The 24,230-nt window shown below is 37.7% G+C and overlaps 1 protein-coding gene across 1 annotated transcript; it reads left to right on the top strand.

The window, feature by feature from the left end:
* The first annotated feature begins 1,217 nt into the window (after nucleotides 1-1,217).
* Nucleotides 1,218-21,469, top strand: LOC306658325 (phenylalanine--tRNA ligase beta subunit-like). The gene is made up of 8 exons (XM_079135144.1): nucleotides 1,218-1,316; nucleotides 8,662-8,717; nucleotides 10,527-10,681; nucleotides 11,283-11,352; nucleotides 12,359-12,474; nucleotides 18,944-19,094; nucleotides 19,905-20,013; nucleotides 21,156-21,469. Exons 1-8 carry the CDS (start codon nucleotides 1,259-1,261, stop codon nucleotides 21,263-21,265), a joined length of 825 nt encoding a protein of 274 aa, XP_078991270.1. The 5' UTR covers nucleotides 1,218-1,258; the 3' UTR covers nucleotides 21,266-21,469.
* Nucleotides 21,470-24,230: the final 2,761 nt, after the last annotated feature.

The raw sequence follows: 24,230 nt of genomic DNA, 5'->3' as shown, positions 1-24,230 counted from the left end.
AGTTTGTGTCTTACTTTCATTATCTATAAAATAGGGACAATAATGGAACCTGCCTGAGTGTGTTAATTTCTCAGGACTGCTGAAACAAATTACCACAAACTTGTTGACCTAAAACAGAATTTTATTCATTCATTGTCCTGGAGGTCCCAAACCCAAAAGCAGTTTCACTGGCTCACAATCCAAGTGTTTATAGGGCTGCTCCATAGGCTAGGGAAGAATCCCTCCTTGCCTCTTCCTCTTTCTGGTGGCTGCTGGTATGCTTGGTTTGGGGCTGCCACACTCCAATCTCTGCCTCCCTCTTAAAAGGGTACATGTGATTATATTTATAGTCCATCTTGATAACCTAAGAAAATCTCTCCATCTCAAAATTCTTCATCTGTAGAGGCCGATCCCATATAAAGTAACATTTACAGGCTCCTGGGATTAGAGCCCGACATCTTTGTATTCCTTCGATTACCCTCTGGGTTGTTTCAAGGAGGAAATCTATTGCGGGCAGTCGTCTGAGCACAGCACCTGAGAGCAGATTTATACGCTATTAATAGATAGTGCATTTCCTCTTCTAAGAAGAGGTCTCTAACAACACCTTGCCATAAGGCCTCGGTGAGGTTCCAAGCTCAGGTACTTTACTTATAAGGGCTCCAAAGAGATGAAAAATTAAATAAAATTAAGGCGTGTTAACAGCATCCCCCGCCTCCGCATTAAAAAAAAAAAAAAAAAAAAAAAAAAAAAAAAGAAAAAAACCAAAGAACAAAACCTTGTATTTGCACATCCTTCCCTCGGGAAAGCCTTGGATCCGCGCACCCTCCTCTCAATCCCTCGAGACGTTTCCGCATCTAGAGACCCCAACCCTCTCGACATCCGCCCCCTCTCTCCCCGCCCCTCTCTCCCCGCCCCTCTCTCCCCGCCCCCTCTCTCCCCGCCCCTCGCTCGTCCCGCTCACTTAATCTGGCGTCCCAGGTCCTAGCGCGTTAGATCCGGGACCTTCGGGTCTGTCCACTCTATAGCCTGTCAAATCCTAGCCAACTCTAGCCAATTATGTCGCCTTACCAAGCATCTAAGGCATTAAACACAAGAGGTAGATTTAATAATGTTAATAGTGGCAATATTATTCTATTCTTGTTGGAAAAGGAAGGAAAAAATTGTTGCCTGTAGACTGGCTATTTTTATGACAGCCTGCATGAGAGGCGCCGGGTCCTACGCTACTGGGTCGCCGAGCCTCGGCCCACTCCGCGCGCAGGCGCAGTGGTCCCGACTCGCCATGCCGACTGTCAGCGTGAAGCGCGATCTGCTCTTCAAAGCTTTGGGACGGACATACAGTGAGTGTCCGCCCGGTACCCTGGGCTCCGCGCCTTTCCTCGCAGGCTGGGACGCACTCCAAAAGGGCGACGTGGCAGCCTTGAAGCTGCCTTGCACGTTGTGGCCGTGAGGACGGTCAGAGTCTGCAGGGGAGGGCTGCACAGCCAGGCGGCTCGGCTGCCCTGGGGTAGCTTCTGGCGAGCGGCTCCACTGCGCTTGTGTCACCCGCACGTGCCCAGCTCTCGGTGTCATTCAGTCACGATCGGCATCAGGTGCCTTCTGCGTGCCTGCCCCGACATTGGTGCCTCAGTGCAGAATAAGAGGAAGTCCCCGGATTCACCCTGAGTGTAGGCATTTTAGTGCAATAAGAGCGCTGTTCCTAAGAACTGAGTTTGTGAAGGGATGGGAGGAGTTTGAGCAGAAGAGAGGGGACGGCATTCCAACCGGTCTCCGTTTTATTCGATGCTTACTGGACGGCTGTTAATGCCAGGCAGTGTGCTAAGATTTTGGGAGTGCAGCTGTGCACGTGGCGCAGAAAGAAGGTCCACTTTCTTATTCTGATGAACAGGGCAGACAGTAGAACCAGCACGATGAAAAAATGATTCTGGATAATGCTAAATGTTATCAGGGAGAGAAAAGGTGTTGTGCTGGGAACAGCATCTGATAAGGTTGGTAGTATTAAGTTGGGACCTGAATGATGATTCTGTTGGATGGGCTTATTCTTCACGCTATACTTCATCCCATCCTTAGTTCTGAAAACACAAACCATTGAAAAAAAGAGGGGAAATGTTAAGTAAATTATCTCAACTGTAAGAGTCAAAATGATATTTTCCCCAGCCGTAGTTAGCAGTTTACAAAAAGACCTGTTTTACGTGTTTTTTTTTTTAATATTAAATATCAAGGTGATAACAAAGCTCTAATCGATTTAATAGCAGGTGCAGTTTCTTAGAATAAGAGATTAGTGTTACTGTGAAAATAAAGTTACCTTTTAAAAAAACTTTTCTGAATAAACCAGGTCTGGTGGTGTATACCTGTAATCCCAGTGACTCTGGAGGCTGAGGCAGGAGGATTGCAAGTTTGAGACCGTCCTTGCAATTTAGGGGCCCTTAGCAATTTAGTAAAACCATATCTTAAACAAAACTAAACTAAAAAAACCTTTCTGAAGGGGTACTTTCATTATTATTATTGTTGTTGTTGTTATTTGTGATACTGGGATTGAGCACAGGACTGCTCCACCACTGAACTACATCCTCAGCCCTTTTTATTTATTTATTTTTGAGATAGGGTCTCTGTAAGGTGCCCAGGCTAGCCTTGAATTTTCGATCCTCCTTCCTCAGTCTCCTGAATTGCTGAAATTTCAGGCCTGTGCCATCTTACCAGGCTAAAGAAGTACTTTTAGATGTAACCTACTGTGGAAGTGTTATTCTCCATAGGTTCTGTCCAAAGCCCTGGAAAGTAGAGGTAATACCCTCACACTTTGAACTTGACTCTAATTCTTTAGCCACTATTTATTATATGAAATTATTTTTTATATACCTTATACTTCTAGTCCATATTCTCACTAGTAATATGTGATATATCTGAATTACACAAGATGGTAGGTGGCAAATACTTGTTTAAAACATCTACAATCACTTTCCAGGCAGGTCTCCATCTTGGGAAAGTAAGAAATGACTCAAGTTTTTTTTATGACCTATTGACTACCGTCCAGTTGTTTGCCATATTCTCTGCCCTCCCCATTCTTTTCTAACATTGTGAGTGATCGGGTAAGCTTGATTTTTACACCCCACCCCCTCAGAGAATGTTTGTTAGTTATTGGGTCTTCAAACATTTTGACAATAAAGATTGGTGTTTTTGAAATGTATTTCAGATGAGTTAGAAATAATATTCATCATTAATTTATACTGCGTTCTTTCTTGAAACTTTTTAAGTACCAATTGGGTTGAGGTCAGAGTTTGAAAAGCATGTTTAGCAAAACCTCTGGTTTCCAAATGATGTAGGTCCATTTCGTTTCTTTCCTTTTTCTTCTTTCCTTTTTCTTTCTTTTCTTTCTTTCTTTCTTTCTTTTTTTTTTTTTTTTTTTTAATTCTCCTTTTTTTCTTGCTTTCTTGGATAATGTCTTATGCGTCCTTTTCCGGTACACATTCTTTCTCTTTTTTCAGTCCCTCCAGGCTTGCCTCCTTGTGGAATTCTATAGTTTCTTCTGGTTGCAAACATCCCCTTCAGGGTGTATTTTCTAGTCAAGCATGCTTCTCTTTTGGCTGTTTTGTTATGCTTAACATGTTAGCTTGTTCACCTCTAGAGTGAGAGGTCTGAGAGAGCAGGTAAATGGGAAAATGCTCAAGCAGAAACCTCAGTTTTTAATAATGGCTTGGAAGTGATATACCATCCCTTTTCATATTCACTTGGTCACACAGACTAATCCTGACCCTGTGTGAAAGGGGACTATATAAGGAGGTAGGCATCATTGGAAGCCATCTTGATAGCTGATGGCTACTGTTCTCTTCCTGGCCCACAGTAATTCACATTCTCCTACATGCAGAATACTTAGCCCCACAAGCGTCATCCAGTTTCAGCAGCTGCTCAAAATCCAGAATGTCATCATCTGATGATAGCTCCTAAAGTTGTTCACTCTTGGCCCGAGAGGCTCAAGAGCCAAGTTATCTGGTTCATCTGACATATAATAGTGGGACAGGTGAAGGATGACTACTACAGACATTTCTCTTCAAAAGGGGAGAAAATGGAAGACACAGAGTCTCAGGTCTATGGCAATTCTGAAATCAAATGGTGAATGTTAGATGTTCTTGATTAGGTCTCAGGGCTTGGGATAATTCTCTCCATAAGTGTGCTTTTGGCTCTTGGTTTTACCCTCTCATTGATTCTCAGAAAGCATGTGCTTCACAGATGATTAATTTTCTAAGTCTACTTCCTGCTAATAGAATTTTGAGGGTCAAAGACTTCCATTTTTCTTTTTGGCACTGGGTATTAAGTCCAGGGGTACTTTGTTGCTGAACTACATCCTCAGCACTTTTTATATTTTATTTTGAAATAGTGTCTCATTAAGTTGCCCAGGTTGTTCTCAAATTTGTGTTCATTTTGTCTCAGCCTCCCAAGTTGCTTGGATTATGGGCTTGTGTCTTTGCACCCAGCAGAAGATATTTCTAAATTTTAGCATTGTTTTACATCTGGAGAGGTTGAATTCTTTTTAGGGGGTGAGTACTAAGGACTGAAATTCAGAGTGCTTTGCCACTGAGCTACTTGCCCAGCCCTTTTAAAAAATAATATTTGAAAAGTTTGAGACAAGATGTCCGTTTTAGTCACCTTTGTGTCACTCTGACCAAAATACTTTACGAGGACAACTTAGAAGAAATGTTTATTTTGTTTCGTGGTTTCAGAGGTTCAGTCCGGGGTCTGTTGACTTCATTGTCCTGGGCCTGGGGTGAGGCAGAACATCATGGAGGATGGTATGGCAGAGGGAAGCAGCTTGGGACATGGCACCAAGAAGCAGAGGAGAGCTCTGCTCACTAAGGGCAAAATATAAAACCCAGAGACATGTCCCTTGTGACCTGCTTCCTCCAGCCACACCCTGCCTGCCTACAGTTATCACTCAGTTAATCCATAGGCTAAGGCTTTCGTAATTTAATCATTTTAACTCTGAAAATTCTAGCATGTTGGCTTTTGGGAAACACCTCATATCTAAACCATAACAATGTCTTACACGCAGCCATCCTGCCTCTGCCTCCCAAGTAACTGGGATTATAGGTGTGCGCCACTGTGGCCTAGTTGAGGCCTAACATGTTAAAAATCATCAATATCCTGACTCCATTTTAACAGTCCTTCCTTTAGTTTATCCCTTCTCTCACATAAGCAGCAAGAAAAAAAAAAAATCAGGGTGCACCTTGAGCACTCATTGAAAATCTTAGTTGCATCACCCACTTGGTTAATGGTCTACATAATTGCAGACTAGTGTTGTTAAACTTTTGGCTTCTAAATAACCAGGATTTCCCTTCTGCTTTCTAATAACACTCTCCCTTCTTTTGTGTCCTTATTGCCTTCTGATCAATAGCATTTCGAAGGCTCTTAGTTTTCGTTTACAGTACTCAAAGCCTGCATCTGGTTCCAAAGCTCTACATAGTTATGGTTTTTGTTATGAAAGCATTCACCTCCAGGGAGGTGTGTGTTAATAATGCATTGCTACCTGATAATTTACCCAACACTAGTGAGTGTGAGACAACACACCTCATTATTCACACAGTTTCTGAGAGGCAAGAATCAGAGTGGCTTAGCTGGGCTGTTCTGACCCTGTATCTCTTCAACTTGCAGTCAGGGTGTCAGTTGGAGTTGCGTTTGTCTCAAGGTTTAGCTGAACTGGAGAATCTGCTTCCATACTTCCATTGCATCAGACCTAAGTTCACACAAGGGCATGAACACCAGGAGGCAGAATTGTTGGGGGCCATCTTGGAGGCTGGTTACCTCTCTTACTACCTACATTAGTTAATGAGGACTCCACCCTTTGTTCCCTAAAACCTGAGATCTGGGAGTCATCCTGGACTCTCTTTGATTGCTCACTGTTTCACCTGCCTTCAGTCAACCGTTAAGCCTTTCAGATTTTGCCTGTTAGCGTTTCTCATAATCATTCCTTCCTCCTCATGCTTGTGCTCTTGGGGAGACTCTCCTGCTACAATTGCTCTCTACCTTCCACCAGATTTAAAATGCAGATCTAGGGCTGGGGATGTAGCTCAGTGGTAGAATGCTTGCCCAGCCTGTGAGTCTCAGAGTTCAGTCCCCATCACTGGAGAAAGAAAAAGCAAATATAATTACATTTTTGCCCAGCTGAAAAAAATCCTTCAGTGTAACTGCCATTGCTTGCAGGTAGGACAGAGGGCAAATCCCTTGGTATGTCATGAGTTGTACTCTTTCTCCTTGTTCTGTTTCTCTCTTTTTAAAATACAGTTCATGTTTAATAGTTAAACAACATTAATTTCTAATATACAAATTAACTAGCCATTAAACAAATCACAAAAATGTTACAAGTAGAGGTTAAGAAGATGCACACAAGACTTTTTTAAAAGCATGGTAAAAAATAGTGGTTGATTGTCCATATGTTCTCTAGAAGTATTATACAAATTCTTGCATGTTAAGATGCATTTTTTGGCTATCCTTTCAGACATACCCATCTATTCCCCAATTTCCTGAATATCCATTCATTAACCAACAAATACTTATTGAGTGCATTTTAACACAGACTGTTTTTTGGTGCTGCTGATTAGAGGTAAGCAAAGTAGACTGGGTTCCCATAGTTTTGGGGCTTATGACTTCATCATTTAAACATGACCCTGCTCACATTTACAATATCTGACCCTGCCCAACTTTCAGAGGTGGAATGCTGGATTTAAGCTACAGATTCAGATTTCTATAAATGTGTCTCAGATACTAATAGTCAGAAGTAGACGGGTACAATATCAAAGATTTTGTTGCTTTGGGACAAAATAATCCAGAAAAGAACTAAAAGTCTGATTTTAAAACAAATTAGGTCAGATACAAGAATTTCAAAAGGGATAACCTGAGAAGCTCAGAGAATGAAAAACAATTTTTTTTTTTTAAAAATACACAGTAGAACTGCCACAGCACCTGAACCCTCCATAAATATACTGTAGAAATTAACTGAAGCACAACGGACACGTTCTCTACATCTCTGGTTTCTTTTGGAAATTCTTATCATCTGTTTCTTAGTTTTTGTTCTTTATAAATTCTTTGCTATCTCTGCTGGCCTCCTTCTATTCCTCAGTGTGCTGGAAGCATGGCCCTGACCCAGAGGGCCCAGACAGCACAGCTGAAGGGATGGTTGACCCTGTGGGTTTTTCTTTCTCATTTTGCTTGAAAAGGGCCTTGGTGCTTACAAGGCAAGCACTCTACCGACTGAGCTATCTCCCCAGCCCCCAAGGATCTGACTTCTTTTGATTAACATCCACTTTCTTAGTTAGCTCACTTCGTCACCACAAAATCAAACACCTGGGTAACCTTTAACTTTTTCAGCTCTTTAGGTCTTTCTAGTTTTTTGCTTTGATCAGCAGTTTACTGAACTCATCTCTTCAGTGTCCTCTGCTATCTTAACTGTGTACTCCAGGGCAATTCTAATTTTGGTCCCATGTCATTGAGGAAACTGGCCCAGACAGAGCTCATCCTTCTTTTTGCTTGCATGCTCTGACCCAGTACACTTCTGATTTCTTGGCTACATCAAGAGGTAGGAAGGATAGTAGAACAAATCAAGTCAAACATTATTATCCTATGTACATATATAACTATATGACTGGTGGGATTCTACCATCATGCACAACCAGAAGAATGAGAAATTATACTCCATTATATATTATGTATCAAAGTGCATTCTACTGTCACGTAAAACTAATTAAAAGTAGTAATGACAAGAGTTGTATTTTATTTATCTTTGTAACTTTGCATCTAAGTGTCTGGCATATAATAATTGCTCAGTAAATATTTATTAAGTTGAAGTTCAGTGTCTTGATCAGATTAATTTTTTTTCCCCTTCCTGGTGTTGGCAGTTAAATTTAGGACACAGCACATTTGCTAAGCATACATTCTCCCACTGAGCTCCACATCTGTCCCCTATTCAGGAATCTTAAGACAGCTTTTCACTGGAATATACTAGTAATGATAGTTTGTGTTCAATTTTTGATAATGTGAAAACTCTGAAAATGCTGTATCAGGTGTCAAAGCAAAGTGGAATAAGAAAAGAAACAATGCAGATACACTGTGTTTCAGGATACTATGCCAGCTCCATTATCTGCCTGATGACATTTAAATCTATAACAGTTCCACGCTAAAAATGACTATAAAAGGCCACTTTATGGGTGAGATATTGGTAAAGTTTTACAAAGGGTACCAAGAAAATTTATAAAAGGTACAAAGCTCCCAGAGCTAGTAAGTGGGATAATCAGCATTCAAAACCCTGATTGACTTTGCTGTGAAGCCAAGTGTCTGATGGCCTCAGAATTTTAAATGATAGCTGGGCTTATGTGACATTCTATTGTGTAGGATCTGCGATTTGAGCCTGCCTTATATTTGATCTCTATTTAGCAGGTTGTTTTTTCCCCTGTGTCTTTGCACACTTCCCAACACTGGTAACCTAATCCTGTACTTGAGCAATTAGTCCTGTAATAGTTTTGTGTGTGTGTGTTTTTGTTTTTGTTTTTTGCAAAACTTGTTTGTTGTTCAAATGGTGATATCTAATGCTTGATATTTAGTATGCTCAATATAAGGTAATTATTAATAAATACAATTTATAGACCATTTTCATTGTGCTGAACAAATTAAAATTAATGGTCTCTTTTTTTTTTCCCCCAGCTAATGAAGAATTTGATGAACTATGTTTTGAATTTGGTCTGGAACTTGATGAAATTGTATGTATTACTTACTTTTCAGATATTCTGAATATGAACTCATTTTCCAGAGGTTGCTTATCTTTGTTACCTAATAGTGAGACTGTGATGATTCATCTGTGGGCTGTAATGTTTTCTGTGTTCCGGGGAAATTAATTTGTCTCTCTAGTTCTATTTTAAATTCCCTGGGCCTTCTTTTCATTTGTGAAGTAAAGGGTTTAGATTATACCATCTTGGTACATCCTTCTTGCTTTCAAATATATGTGGTTTTTTTGTTTGTATAAGATTTTTGACAGGTAGCACTGATGAACTCAGTCTTTGCATATGGTCTTTTGATAAAATAAGATACTATGAATGAAAGATTTAAGAGGTGTGTGTGTGGTTTGCAAAAGAATTAGGGCATTTTTAATTCAGATACTTCATTTATCGGGTACTGTATTATGATGGTTTGAATTAGTCATATGGTGGCTGTGAGAGGACATCATGTGAAATAAGTCTTTATGTTAATAGAAAGCCATCATTTTTTTTTTTTTAAAGCAGTTTATTGGTGGTGGAAATTTTGGGAATTCTTGTTAAGTGGAATTTCCAAAAAAAGGGTAACAGTAGCAATTGGATATAACTTACAATCATTTTGATTGAAAAATTTGTATTTGAAGTTCTCTGCTATAGTAGTCATGGGGAATAGAAATCCATTTTCTATACAGTGTGGTAATTAAGGTACTCCAGGCTTTGCCACTGCATTAAAAATTACTATCCTGTGATGTTCCTCCTCCTTCTCTTGGTTGCCTTTGTTTTGCTGCCTTTACAGTATATCTTTACTGTCACTGGATTGTGCCTATTGTTTTCTAATTGTTACCAAAGCTTCTGATGATCATATTTTTTTCCTGATGATGTTTTTGTTTGCTTTTACATTGTCAGTCATCCTCACATTCCTGCTAGGCTTGGGTGCCCACAGGATTTAACTCTTGGATTTTTGTTTTTTTGTTTTTTGCAGTGCTAGGGATCAAACCCAGGGCCTCATATATGCTAGGCAAATGCTTTACCACAAAATTACACCCTCAACTCAGGATTTAGATTTGGAATCTTTGTCTTATAAGAAGTTGTATTCTTTTTTTTTCCCCTCCCTTCTCAGTACTGGGGATTGAACCCAGGGGTGCTATGAGCTACATCCCCAGCCCTTTAAATTTTTAATTTTGAGACAGGGTCTTACTAAGTTGCTGAGGGTCTTGCTAAGTTGCTGAGGCGGCCTAGAACTTGTGATCTTTTTGCTTCAGTCTCCAGAGTTACTGGGATTACAGGTGTGCCCCACTGCACCCAGCTAGAAGTTGTTTTTATTTGGTGATTCATCTTCACTTTCCTTCTTTGACACTTTTGTTATTGCTCCATGTTCTTGGTGGTGTCTTCATGTTTTTTTAGATGGAGATGGCAAACTTTTTCTATAAAGGTCCAGATAATAAATAATTTAGGCTTTGGAGGTTATATTATCTCATTTGTAACTCAGCTATTGTATTGTGTGACAACAGATAATATTTAAATGAATCGGTCTGTCTGTCTTCCAGTAAAATTTTATTTGCAAAAGCAGGTGCCAAATAGGAGTTGACTATTGTTTGCTGACCCTTGCTGTAGGTGGATTTGTGCTATTATGGAATGACTGAGGATGCTACATGTCTGAACTGAATAAGAGTTTGAGTGTTTTTTTGTCTGCTCTGATTATAATATTTAATATTTTCATATTGTTTTTGTTGCAGATATAATAAACCCATTTTTGTTATAGAGAAGAATGTGCATAATGTAGTTTTGTTTACTTTTTCACTTTTTGGCTTGTTTTAGACATCTGAAAAGGAAATAATAAGTAAAGAACAAGGTAAAGTAAAGGCAGAGGGGGCCTCGGATGTTGTTCTTTACAAAATTGATGTCCCTGCCAATAGATATGATCTCCTGTGTCTGGAAGGATTGGTTCGAGGACTTCAGGTCTTCAAAGAAAGGTAAATAAAACGTTCATTACATACTTAGTTAGGGTTCTGGGCCTCTTTTCTCTTTTCTTCTCCTATTCTTGTCAGCAATCATGTTTAAATCTCAAGAAACAATGTATGAGTGAACACCTTTAGGTCCCCATAAAAGGAAGATTGGAGGATCAGATTCATGAAGATTGTAGCCATTTGAAAATTGACCTGAGTCAGGGAATACTCATTTGGGGAATGCATTTGAAAATTGGGATTAGTGAGTTTATGGCTTCTTAAAAAAGACTCCACAGGTTTGTGTGATTTCCCCTGCCAACTGATCTTTTTGGAAGTGGCAGTTCCTTGGATTTGTTAACATTTGGAGGAAAGAAGAGGTGATAGTTCTCCAGTGATAGAAAACTTGCTACTGTTAGGTGTCCAGTGGCTTTTGCGGATAACTTTAAGTGTTAGAAAGTTTGTTAGTTTTTGTTTTCTTGTTCTTAGTATTTGACTTGCTATAATTCATCTCTTTGCCTTAATTCTTTTGATTTTTGTAAACATTCTTTTTATTTATAAGCATAGAATGTAATCAATTTATCAGATGTTTTCACTAATCATCAGTAACTTTGTTTAACTATTTTTTTAGGATAAAAGCTCCGGTATATAAACGTGTAATGCCTAATGGAGAAATTCAAAAATTGATTGTCACAGAAGAGGTAAAAGAATAAATTCTTGGCTGGGACTGTGTAGCTCAGTGGTAGAGTGCTTGCCTTGAACATGCAAGGCATTGTTCAATCCTCAGCATCACATTAAAAAAATAATGATAAATACAGATATAAAAAATATAAAAAAATTCTTATTTTTTCTTTAAAAAAATATCTCTTCTGTGTGTTTAAGGCGGGGAGGACAAAGTAATAAATCTGACTCTTCTGTCAAATGTGATTTTCTGTGATCATTTGGATATGTTTTTAGCCTGTAGCTCTTAAAAATTATCAACTTATTACTAAGAAACAAAAAGAACAAAGTACCTGTTTTCCATAAATAGTTTTGGAAAATATCCAAATGCTTATATGGAAGGCATTTGCAAACTAGTGTTGCTGCTCAATGGTAGAATGCTTGCTTATTAGCATGCACAGGGCTCAGGGTTTCATGCCCAGCACTGCAATCAATAAACATGTTTGAGATACATTAAAATTGTGATATAGTAACAAAAATTTTAAAGATAAAGTGTGGGAGGATTATCTTGGTAAAAATATAAACTGTGAGCAAATCATTTTCATTTTTATTTATTTATTTTGTACTGGGTGTTAAACCCAGGGATGTTTAACAGAATCAAGTCAGGGTCTTGCCAAGTTGCTTAGGGCTTTGCTAAGTAGCTGAGACTAACCTTGAACTTGTGATTCTTCTGCCTCAAGTTTCTGAGTTCCTGGAATTTCAGACATGTGTCTCCATGCCCAGCTGAGCAAATTATTTTAAAAATCAATTTTTTCTCAATTATTTAGTAAGTTTTAAAAATCTCACTGAAATGTAAATTCTGTGAGAGTAGTAATTTTGTCTCTTGCTTACCACTTTATTTTGTTACTATTGATTGGCAAATTAATACACTTTTTTGAATCCGAATTTTGGCATTGTTAGAAGTGTGCAGCTACCTTTCTGTTATAAGATATTATTACAAAGAAAAGCCTTAATATTTACTGTCTCTAATGATATTTTTAATTTCAGACAGCTAAAGTACGCCCTTTTGCAGTAGCAGCTGTTCTCCGGAATATTAAGTTTACTAAAGATCGATATGACAGCTTCATTGAACTTCAAGAGAAATTACATCAGAATATTTGCAGGTTTCTCATTTTGTCTTGTTTCCTCTATGCTTTTTCCTCTGTCCTGCCCCTGTCCTTCCCATCCTTTTTTTGTTTCCTTTCTCCCTCTTTTTCCTTCTACCTTTTCTCCCTCTATCCATCTCCTTTTCTTCCTCTTACATTTCTAAACTAATGGTATATGAGAGCTTACCTTTGCTTTACCAGACAGATTTGTTACTGTTTATAAATGATATCTGTATGGAGAAATAATCAATAAATTTTGAATGCTATTTAGAGAAGAATTAATCTAGTCATAGAAATTTTGTAGTTTTGTCATTCAGAGCATTAATGGATTATACTGCTAAGTGTACTCCATGGTAAAGTTTGGTCTAACATTTTCTTTTTTAATGAACAGATTTTTTTTTCTCTTTTTTATTTGTTTTTTCTATTTATACATGATAATGGAGTGTATTTTGACATACATACATGTAGTATAACTCATTCTAATTACAATCCTGTTCTTGTGGTTGTACATGATGTGGAGTTTCACTGGTGTGTTATTCATATGTGAATATGGATATGTCTGATTCATTCCACTTTCCTAGTTGATATAAGCGTTTTAAAAGTGGAAAAAAAGAATTTGACTTGATCTCACTTTTTGAATAAATAAAATTATGAATTGACTGATAAAATTTGAGTTCAGAACTCAGTGGCATAATGTGTACCTAGCATGTGCAAGACCCTGGGTTCATTCTCCAGCACTTCATTAATTAATTAACTAAAAGACTTGTTTAAATGACATGATTGTATTTATTCTATCTCTACATTACTGTATATCATTTCCTGCACAACTTTCTTCAATTCAGTGATATTCAAACCCTTAAAGGTCTGGGAAGATAAGAATGGGGGTACTTGAAGTAATTTCAGTATTTCAAAAATTCTAGTGAAAAGTGTATATTTATTGATGATGAGAAACCCCAAACTTGAGCTAACATATCAAGTTTCCTTGTGTTAGTTCTGAATAAGTTATATCATGTTGATCGAAAGATACTGACAGTTATACTTGATTCTAGACTGTCTTTGTAGGTGAGATGAATGTCTTGTAGGCAGCTTATTGCTGAGTCTTATTTTGTCTAATCAGCCATTCTGTGTCTTAATTGGAGACCAAGACCATTTACATCCAGGGTTATTATTGAAAAGTATGTCATTGTCCCTGTCATTTTGTTGATGTTCTTCAGGTTTGATTTTTCTTCCTATGTTGTCTTTGAGGTTTGATGGTTTGCTCCTTTGATGATGTTTGATTTTTTTTTTTTTTTTTTTTTTTCTCTTTTGTGTGTCTCATTTTCTAGTGAGACCTGTTTTTTCCCGTGCTCTAGTGATTGTGTTAATCGTTTTTCTTTAGGATCTAGGATTCCCTGAGTGTCTTCTGCAGTGCTAGTCTCATGGTCATGCTGGTCTAGTTTTTTGCTTTTCTTGGAAGGACTTTTTCTCCTTTTTTTTAAAAAAAAAATTTAGTTGTAAATGGACACAATGCCTTTATTTTATTTATTTATTTTTATGTGGTGAGAGGATTGACCCAGTGCCTCACACATGCTAGGCAAGTATTCTACTGCTGAGCTACGGTCCCAGCCCCTCCTTATTTTTAACACTTCCTTTTGGCAGTGTTGGGGATTGAACTCAGGGCCTTACATAATGTTAGGCAAGTGCTATACCTCTGAGCCATAGCCTTAGCCCTTCTTCTCCTTTGATTCATTACTCCAAGCCCTCCTGGTTGAGAATTCTGCTGCTATTGTAATGGGTTTACTTTTAAATGTGACTTGGTGCTTCTCTCTTGCAGCTTTTACTATTCTTTCTTTGTTCTCTACTTTGGGCAGTTTAACTATAATGTCATGGAGAAGTTCTCTTCTGGTCAGGTCTATTTGGGGTTCTAAATGTCTCTGGTACCTGGATGTCTTTGTTTTTCCCAAAGTTTGGGATCGATTTTGCTATTTTATCGCTAAGTAGGATTCCTCAGCTTTCAGTATGTAGCTCTTTTCCCTTTAGTGTGTAATTATTCAGATGTTTGATCTTTTAATGGTGACCCAGAGATCTCATTTGTTCTCTTCATTCCATTCCTTCCTTTCCTTCTCTTCCCCTTTTCAATATACTATTTTAGCAGAGTTGCCTTCAAGCGCTGATAATCTTTCTTCTACTTCATCTAGTCTGTTGAGGCTTTTAGTTGAGTTTTTAATTTGACTTACTGAGCTTTTCATTTCTAAGATTTCTGTTTTTTCTTCTCTTCAGAAATTGCATCTCTTTATTGTGCTCATTCATGTCCTGTCTTGTTTTCTTTAATTCAACTGATTATTTATATTCTTTTGGATTGCACTGAACTTTAAAAAATATATTTTGTTTCAATTCTTTGTCTAGCATTTCAGAACCTTCTTTTTTTGGTAGTGGGGATTGAGCCCAGGGATGCTTTTCCACTGAGCTACCTCCCTAGCCTTTTTTAGTTTTTGAGATGCGGTGTCACTGAATAATTGCCTAGGGCCTTGCTAAGTTGCTGAAGTTGGCCTCCAAATTGCCATCTTCTTGCCTCAACCTCCCAAGTCACTGGGATTACAGTCATGGGCCACCATGCCTGAATCACTTTGATATCTTTGACCTCTCTTATTAGGAAGTTATGAACTTCAGAAGGTGTCACATGCTTTGTGTTTTTACATTTCGGTGTTTCTCTGTGGAGGTTTTTGCATCTGTTGGGATGGATATCTCTTCCACTTTTATGTGAGAACTTTTTCCTGAAAATGTATCTGAGATATCTTTTTGAGGTGTAGTGTTGACATTAATTCTAACTGGAATTTGTAGTGCAATTTCCTTGTGATTTCTTTAGCTGTGCCTTTTGACACAAGGTGTACTGTGTTGGAGCCTGAGAAATTGCTTTCTGTGTCAGTCTTATAAGAGTTGGACGCTCAGGTGGTTAAAGGGTGTAGTGTACCGAGCAGAGTACTTGTATGTGCTCTGGTTATTCCATGGGAATGGAGACCCCTGTCAGGTGTCGGGGTTTTCCTTGGGCTCTGTTGATATCGGCTATTTTTGAAAACGGTTCTACTACTGGGTGTTCCAATCACAGTGGTAGGTCTGGAATTTTACTCTATGTAGACACTGGTATAACCCCAACTGTTTCTCAGGGAAAGTCAGAGGGCCAGTCCAAGCTCCCCACTGTGGCACTCACCTCTAGTCTCAACCCAAGGGTATGGGAGTGATTGATGCAGTTCCTTGTAGATTCCTTCCCCTGTTATTACATTGTAAGAATGGGGCTAGGTCTTGCCTGGAGCAAGGTGTATTTACTTTTAGCTGGACTGAGTGTAGCTCAGCAGCCTAGACTCTACCCAGGGGGCTTTGAGTCCCAGGCCCAATCCCTAACACCAAGAAGAAAGAGGAAAAAAGAAAAAGAGATTAAGAAATACAGTAGAAACAACACCATCATTAACAAGGAAGAAGACAGGGGAAAATAATATAGTCATAAGATAAAATGTTAGAAAAATAATAAATGCAAAATTATAAAAGGGGAAATAGCAGAAGTAAAAAAAATGAGAAAAGGGGGGAAAAGGGAAAGAAAAATAATATTATTAAAGAGAGAAAAGAGAAATAAAAAAGCATACACAAAAAAAAGACAGCAACAACAAAAAAAGAATTAGTAAAAATAAAATTTCTTCTCTGCCAGGTGCTTGAATGAGCTGGCAAGAGTGGATATTTGCAGTCTGTGCTGATTGAAGTTTCTGTGTCTCTCTATACCCCTTGGACAGAGCAAAGGCTGGGGCTATTCACTCCCCCTGTTTTATTTTTGGTGCTTGTCAGTAATGGCACGAGTTGGTTGAAATGTCTCTCAACTGCTTTGCATTCCCATTGAGGAAGGGCAGAACACAGAGCTCCCCAGAGGAAGATTCTCTCTGGGCCTGTTCCGGTTGTGCGCGCTGAGAGCAGGATAGGTGCCATTCCCATGGCGTGTCAAGGAAGTAGCACAGCATATGAATTTCCCCAAAATTGTCTCCAGAGGTGTTCGTGCAGAGAATGGGGTAACACCAATTCTGTGGCATGAGCCTATATGTCCCCAAAGGTAGAGAGAAGCCGAGGAGTCTCAAAAGATCTGCCAGGGGGTTGGAGTTGGAGCAGGTATGGCAGTGGGTTCCCTGTGATCTGATGCCCATTTTCTGTTGCCTGTTCTGTGTCCTGTGTGCCGTCACACATGCCTGCTCACTTCCCCAGACTCTGGTAGCTGTATGATCAAGCCACAAATTCCAAAAGGAAGTGCTTGCTGTACCCCACATTCTTCACTCAGTGAGAACTCTCCGCAGATTTGTGTGAGTCTCTCCCTGGGCTAATAGCCGTGATATCAGCAATGTTTTGAAAACGGTTCTACTACTGGGTGTTCCAATCACAGTGGTAGGTCTGGAATTTTACTCTATGCAGACACTGGTATAACCCCAACTGTTTCTCAGGGGAAAGTCAGAGGGCCAGTCCAAGCTCCCCACTGTGGCACTTACCTCTAGTCTCAACCCAAGGGTATGGGAGTGATTGACTCTCAGGACCACCACTCAGCAGTGCCATGATATTACTTTGGGGTCTTAGAGACAGGGAAATGCATGGGCCTCTCACTCCGAAAGCAGTAAGCTCAGACAGAGGGGCCCTTTTCAATGTGACTCCCAGTTGCAGCACTGTGAGAACATGCTTGGAAGTGCAGAGAACTCCAGAGCCCGTTCACCATGGAAATATTAGGACTATTGTCTGTTTAGACTGCATTTCTGCAAGTTGCTGAAAACTGTGCTATTAATGGTCACTGGGCCTCTCCCTCTTTTATTTCCACTCCCACCAAGTGGGCCTTCCCTCTTCCTTAACTGCACTTCCATGTAGTTGGTACTGGGACATTCTGTCTGACCCTCTATTTTACTGTCCACAGTCTCTAGGTTTCTCCAAGTCTGTCTATCCACTGTTGAACTCTAGTGTTTTCCCCTGATCATCCACCTCAAGAAGCAGCTACTTTCCAGTTGCCTTAATTCTGTCTCGTGGAGAAGCAGGCGAGTGCTCGGTGCTTCTCTTCTGCCACCTTTCGAAGTGACACTCAAGCTCTGTTTTGTATAGTATTTCTCGAAACCATGAGCTTTCTTTAAGGGAAGAAGAGAATACATCCTAATAGTCTGGTGTGCTAGAGTCATTTCCTTCCAGTAAATCCTAATTAACATCTTTAGTGAGTTTTAGAAATTTATGTTTTCCAAGGAATATATCCATTTTAAGTTATTCAATGTATTGCCATAAAGTTGTTCATAAGGTTTTCTTACTATCCTTTTAGTATCTGTAGTGATGTCACGTCTTTTATTCTTTTTTTCCCCACTTTGTCAGTGTGGTTAGAAGTTTATCAATTTTATTGATCTTTCAAAAACAAACTTGTGGTTCATTGATTTTTTTTTTTTTTTATCCTCTTTTTTTTGTTTTTCATTGATCAAGCAGTGCTCGTTTCTATGACTGACAATTCTACCTTCTTACCTTTGGATTTGACATTTGTTAATTTATCCAAACTTACTGAACCATGTATATTTCATTGTGTGGTAGTTCTATGTTTATTGTCTTCCATAGGCACACAACTCATTGATGCTTCTTTTTTGCTTGCCAGCAGTTCTATTCAACCATTGTTTATAAAGTTGTAGTTCACCATTCTTGATCAAAATTCAGTATTATGGATTTTCTGTTTAAGTACTCAAATATATGTGCACATATATGATAAACTAATTTAAAGAAATCTTACAAGTTCTGACCAAATTTCTCATTTTGAATTCACTGTTAAAATTTTTAGACTCAAATATGTGACCCTTCCGCAGGATTCTAATTTATTATTACATTTCCTAGCTTTGTTTTATATCCCTATTTCTATTTCTTTCTTTTCTATTTTGTAGCTTGCTATAAATTCCTAAAATTACCTTAATTCTTTGTGGATAAACTATAGAACAACTGGCATTATTAGTTTTTGAACTTCGCTACACATTAAACTTGATATATTATTCACAGCTTTAAGTTTTTTTCATTGCCTAAGGAATACAGCTATGTGACAGAAAATTTAAGAAAATAGAGAAAGTTAAAAAAAAAAAAAAAGAAAGAAAAACCCATAAGAATTAAGTAGCCTACCTTAATCATGTATATAATTTATGTTTACTGGAGGATATGAAGAAGAAATCAGTTTAAAGAAGGTAAAGGAAATACTGACTTGAAGCTATCCTAGTAACACAGCACTTGGGAAAACACCGAAGTGTGTTTTAAGTAGTTTTATAATTTCTCAGTATTTGAAGAGTTGCAAGAATTTAATTATTATATTCTACTAAAGATGTCATACATTCAAAAGAGCTGTTTAGGGAAGTGTTTAAAATAAGTTTTTAAAACATATGGTCTGTGTTATTTTTAGAATTTCTGCTTTGAAATATTCAGATCTTTCTCCTTCATTTCCTTTCCTCCCTCCCTCCTTTCCCTCTTCCTTAACGTTTAGGAAAAGAGCATTGGTTGCCATTGGTACTCACGATTTGGACACTTTGTCAGGTCCATTTACCTATACTGCAAAGCGCCCTTCAGATATCAAATTCAAGCCTCTGAATAAGACTAAGGAGTATACAGCCTGTGAATTAATGAACATATATAAGGTAAATATTCTTTTTTATTGTGCATTAGCTTTTAATAAATCATCAGATGTGTTCAAAGTTAAGTTCTTGGATTTAGGGAGATGTAATAAATGCTTTGTAAAAAACAACAGTTTTCAGCTCTAATCCAGAGATACTAATTTCCTCTGATTTAAAGTGGGGCCTAGATCATAATTTTGTTTTATTTATTGTTAACTTTTTTAATCTGTGGGTTGATTTTAATGTACTTGTAGAATTAAGAACTACTGATAGAGACTGTATCACATTTTAATCTTCATACTTGTATATAATTAAAACTCATGCAAATATAAGGAAAGTAATATTTAGTAGGTGACTGGGAGAGATACTATCATAAAGTGTCTACCTTTCATTACTAGCATTTTAGAGTCCAACAATGAAAATGAATTCTCCATATACTTCCAATTGCAAATAGCAAATAGAAATAGTACATGTCATTTTGGAAAAAGCAGCTGTTATCCTTGACCTGATTTGCAAGTGATTTCTTTTTGTTTAGATAAATAGTTTTGTGATAGTTTGCATTTTGTTTGAGATGATTTGGGCACACCAGTGTAAATCTATTTTCATTCTTGAAAAATGACTCAGTTGTGTTTTCATTTGTCCCCAGTAGGAGAAGAGATTGTATAAAGATGTTAAGATATTAATTTATGTTTGAAAATCTTTTAAGTGAAGAGCTTTTTGTTATTTGGAATATTTTATGTTTTTCTGACTTTCCCCCCTCTTTTAAATATCAGGATATAAATTAATTATAGTAATAGAAATTTTTAAAATAACTTTGACTTAATTTTTTTTCAGACTGACAACCAACTTAAACATTACTTGCATATTATTGAAAATAAACCTCTGTACCCAGTTATCTATGATAGCAATGGTGTCGTCCTTTCAATGCCTCCAATCATCAATGGTGAGTTTTTTTATGAGCATCATGGATTTTTGCTGTTTTTTTAATTCTTCAGCAATTTTGTAGATTCTCTGTAACTTGGCTAATCAAATCAAACAACTGATTCTCTCAGGTCTTTTGTTGATTTATTCTAATAGTTTTCATTCACTTAATAATATTTTACTAAGAATTTTTATGTAATTTACAAATGTGTAAATATTTATAAATGTATGAGTGCTTATCAACATTTATACATTTATAAGTATTTCCTGATACCAGTTTCTGGGTTCTGCTATAGTCTTCTGAAGTATGTTGATATTTAGTTTTAGTAGTCATTTACTTGGTTAAACTCAAAAGTCAAACTCTGTCTTGCCTGTAGTTTTATAGTTTAAACTATAACTTTATATTCTCCACTCTTAATTTCCTTTTGAAGGTTATTTTATGAGGCATTTGAATGTGTTTGCCAGAATTTAAAGATGTCTAAGTCATGGATATTTGGCTTTTGGACGGAGGAGGAGGTTTAGCTAATTCACCATGAGAAGGAAAATTCTTTTTTGGGGGGTACCAGGGATTGAACTCAGGGGCACTCTACCACCGAGATATATCCCCAGTCCTATTTTTGTATTTTTTAAATTTAGAGACAGGGTCTCACTGAGTTGCTTAGTGCCTCACTTTTGCTGAAGCTGGCTTTGAACTTGAAATTCTCCTGCCTCAGCCTCCTGAGCTGCTGGGATTACAGGTGCACACCACTGTACCTGGCGAAAATCCTCTTCTTGAGATCTTGAACTTTAGCAGTTATGGTGGTTAAGAACATGGTCCTTATAGTTAACTAGTTCTATACCCAGAGCTTACTTAGACTTGCTGTTTGCTAGCTTGTGATTATGGCAAGTAGCTTAACCTTTGCAAATCTTAGTTGTCTTGTCTGTAGTTCAGTCATAGGTTTGGTAATGATTAGGTAACAGTCTCAGTAAAGGATTAGCATTCTTTTATTGTATTCACCAACTTGCCATGGGACCTTAAAATAAAAGTTGTATATTCCCTTATCTCTAAGATGTTAATTTATATTTTGTTCTAAATTTAAAATGTAGTTTCTATTTTGTTGAGCTTTGTAGTGCAATTATTTTTTTTTAAATGGTTGTTTTGTTATTGTTTTGTGTTCATTGCAGGGAATCATTCCAAAATAACAGTAAATACTAGAAATGTATTTATCGAATGCACAGGAACTGACTTTACTAAGGTAAATACAAATTCAAAAAAAATTTTTTTCCAGTATTAGGATTGAACAAGGGGCACTTGACCACTGAGCTGCATTCTTAGCACATTTTAATTTTTATTTTGAGGCAGTCTTGCTAAGTTGCCCAGTCTGGCCTTGCATTTTTGATCCTCCAACTTCAGCCTCCTAAGTTGCTGGGCTTACAGGTGTGCCCCACCACACCAGCTAAAACTTCTAATTTTTTACCATGAAATAGGATATATTTTGCTTTTAAGCCAAGCTATATAAAAATTAAGATATATTTTAAGGTATACGTATTTCATAGATGGGAACATGTTTAGAAATTTAGAAAATTAAAACTGTAAATTCTGTATGTTGTTTATGGTGTTTTCATTCATTTGACAAATGTTTAATGAGCACCTACATGTCTTTCCAGTGCCAGGAATTTAAGAATGAGTTACATGTTTTTTGACTTCAAATAACTAGTCTAATGGGAGAGTTAGCCATATACATGACTGTAAAAAAGATATTAGAATAAGTACCATAACAAGATCTGTAAAAATCATTTATCTTAGTTGGTTTCATTTAAATGCTGAATGATTTCCTTTGTGTACTTTGAAGTTTTTTTTTTTAAATGAACTAGCTGTAGAGGAGTTTTAAAATTATCCAAATGTTGATAAAGGGAGACCAAATTACCCTAATGGGAGAGATTTTTGTGACCCTTTTCACAGACCAGATTCTGGAACTCAGGGAAATAAGGATAATTCCTCATAATGATAAAATCTGCAAGAATTTATGGTTAAGAATCCAATCAGAACTACTCACAGCATGGTCATGACAGTGGGGATTTCAAAGTCTGATGTCATCTTGCTGTCAGTCAAAAGTCAAGAGGTGGACCTGGGTGGAACTCTCTGGAAACTTCTCTGGGACCCTTAACAAAACTGGAGTGCAAAGAGGCACACCATCCTTCTCCTCTCTGAGAGGACCCACTCTCTCCCTTGAAGAGTGTCCCCTTTCCCTTTTCCTATTCCTTCAATAAATTCATGCCTGTTATCTGAAAGACATGTCTGAAATATTTCTGATTTGATATCAAGAAATGGGGTTTGAAGGGGGGGCCTTCATGCTGCTTCAATTTCCTGGAAGGCCCCAACCCTGTAACTGTCTCACTTAAAAACTCTTACATATTTTTCAATTTTTAATAGATAGCATGAATTATTATTATTATTATATAATAGAAAAAATTTTTTAAAAAGAAATAAAATGATTCTACAAAGAGAAAAAAACCAAACCAACCTTGCAGAACAAGTCTACTTATATAAGAATATTCATATCTTTAAAATGATTCTATTAAATTCCCATGAGCAGCCTGCATCATGGAAAAGCATTATGAAAACTGTTAAAAGTTCATTTGTTTCCATTAAATAGTGACCAATATTAAGAAATAATTTAAAATATTTATCTGGTGCTGGGCACAGTGACTTACACCTGTAAGGCCAGGGGTCAGAAGGTTAAGGCTCAAAGATCTCAAGTTAGAGATCAACCTCAGCAATTTAGCAAAATCTTGTCTCAAAATGAAAAATAAAAAGGTTAGGGATGTAGCTCAGTGGTAAAGCACCCCTGGTTCAAGCCCAGTATCAACAACAACAATAATAATAATAAAATATGTAATTCATATAGTTATCCTTCCGATTCTCATCCAAGGAGTTTTAAAATTGTTCCTACAGTTCCTTTAACCATTTAACATAAAACACAGAAAGTAAATGGAATGCAGAAGCAAGTAAAACCCATTAGCACTTCTTTTCATTCTTATTCCTAGAAGCATTATACTCCAAAACACTAATTAATACCATCTGTTGAATACAAAAATGTAACATTCTTCTGATTTTTAAAATTCTTATTTTAAGAGAATTTATCTTCTAGAGTTGCTTTTTCTTTCTTTTTATGTGTGTGTGTGTGTGTGTGTGTGTGTGTGTATGTTTGTATGTTGTGTGTATAAGGGGGTGGTACTGGGGATTGATCCAGGGGCCCTTCATCGCTGAACCAAATAGCTAAATACCCAGTACCACCAACCCACCATCCCACCACCTCCTTTTTGAGACAAGCCTCCTGCCTCAGTCTCCTGCGTAGGCAGAATTACAGGTGTGCACACTGCACCCAGCCCCGCGTCTGTCCAGATGGCGCTAAAAGACAGACTTCAAATCCCTTTGCAGAATTCTGCAGCCTCATCTTCCTAACAGGTGGGCCTAATCCACACAATGTTTAAAAAGCATTACTTAGAGGGAATAGCATTTCTCTTGTTTTACAGCAAATCCAGCATTTGACCCACTTCTTTGCCTTAAAAAAGGCACATACATCCTAACAAAGATACAGTTAAAACTGGTCCCATGGTCTGAGTATTTCAGAAAGCTTCCAAGCTTAACGATGGAATAAGTATAGCCACCACCTGAAAGCCATGGAGACAGTCCACAACACAGGGGCACGTGAGAGTGCACCCAAGTCTAGGACTCTATTATAACTCAAGGGAATGTTACAATGCCCCCCCAAATTATCCAGATTAAAGGAGACTGAAAGGCATGATGATGCACTACAGCGAGTGGATTCCTTTGCTGTAACAGGACATTAGTGGGGCAACTGCTGGCACATGAACAAGGTCAGGTCTGCAGCTGGGCTACCTTCCTGATCAGGCTGTTTGTATTGTGGCTAGGTAAGGGACGTCCTTGACTTTAGGAAATACATACTGAAGAACTTAGAGGTAAGGGAAACCACGTCTGCAATTTACTCCAAAGAGTTCAGAAAATAAGGATATGGAGAGAGGAGGAAAGGGATAAGAGACAGGAACAGAGAGCAAGAGCAGGGGACAGGGCAACATTGCAAAATGTGAGCATTTAGGGAATTGGATTAAACATTATGGGAATTTTTGTAACAGTATTATTTTTATTTTATGTAATTATTATTTCTGAAATTATTTCAAACTAAAAGGTTTAAAAAATTAATGGCTCTCCCTGAGATCCACAGAATCAAAACATCT

The sequence above is a fragment of the Sciurus vulgaris genome (assembly GCF_902686455.1).
Source record: "Sciurus vulgaris genome assembly, chromosome: 3".
Lineage (NCBI taxonomy): Eukaryota > Metazoa > Chordata > Mammalia > Rodentia > Sciuridae > Sciurus > Sciurus vulgaris.
The sequence above is the reverse complement of the archived record's forward strand: the minus strand, read 5'-3'. Positions and strand labels throughout refer to the sequence as shown.

Bases quoted from the DNA above. Each gene is read 5' to 3' on its own strand.
- LOC306658325 (XM_079135144.1), top strand. From the start codon at position 1,259: ATGCCGACTGTCAGCGTGAAGCGCGATCTGCTCTTCAAAGCTTTGGGA. The intron at 8,718-10,526 runs GTATGTATTACT...GGCTTGTTTTAG, and splicing joins GTCTGGAACTTGATGAAATT to ACATCTGAAAAGGAAATAAT. The intron at 19,095-19,904 runs GTAAATATTCTT...ATTTTTTTTCAG, and splicing joins AATTAATGAACATATATAAG to ACTGACAACCAACTTAAACA.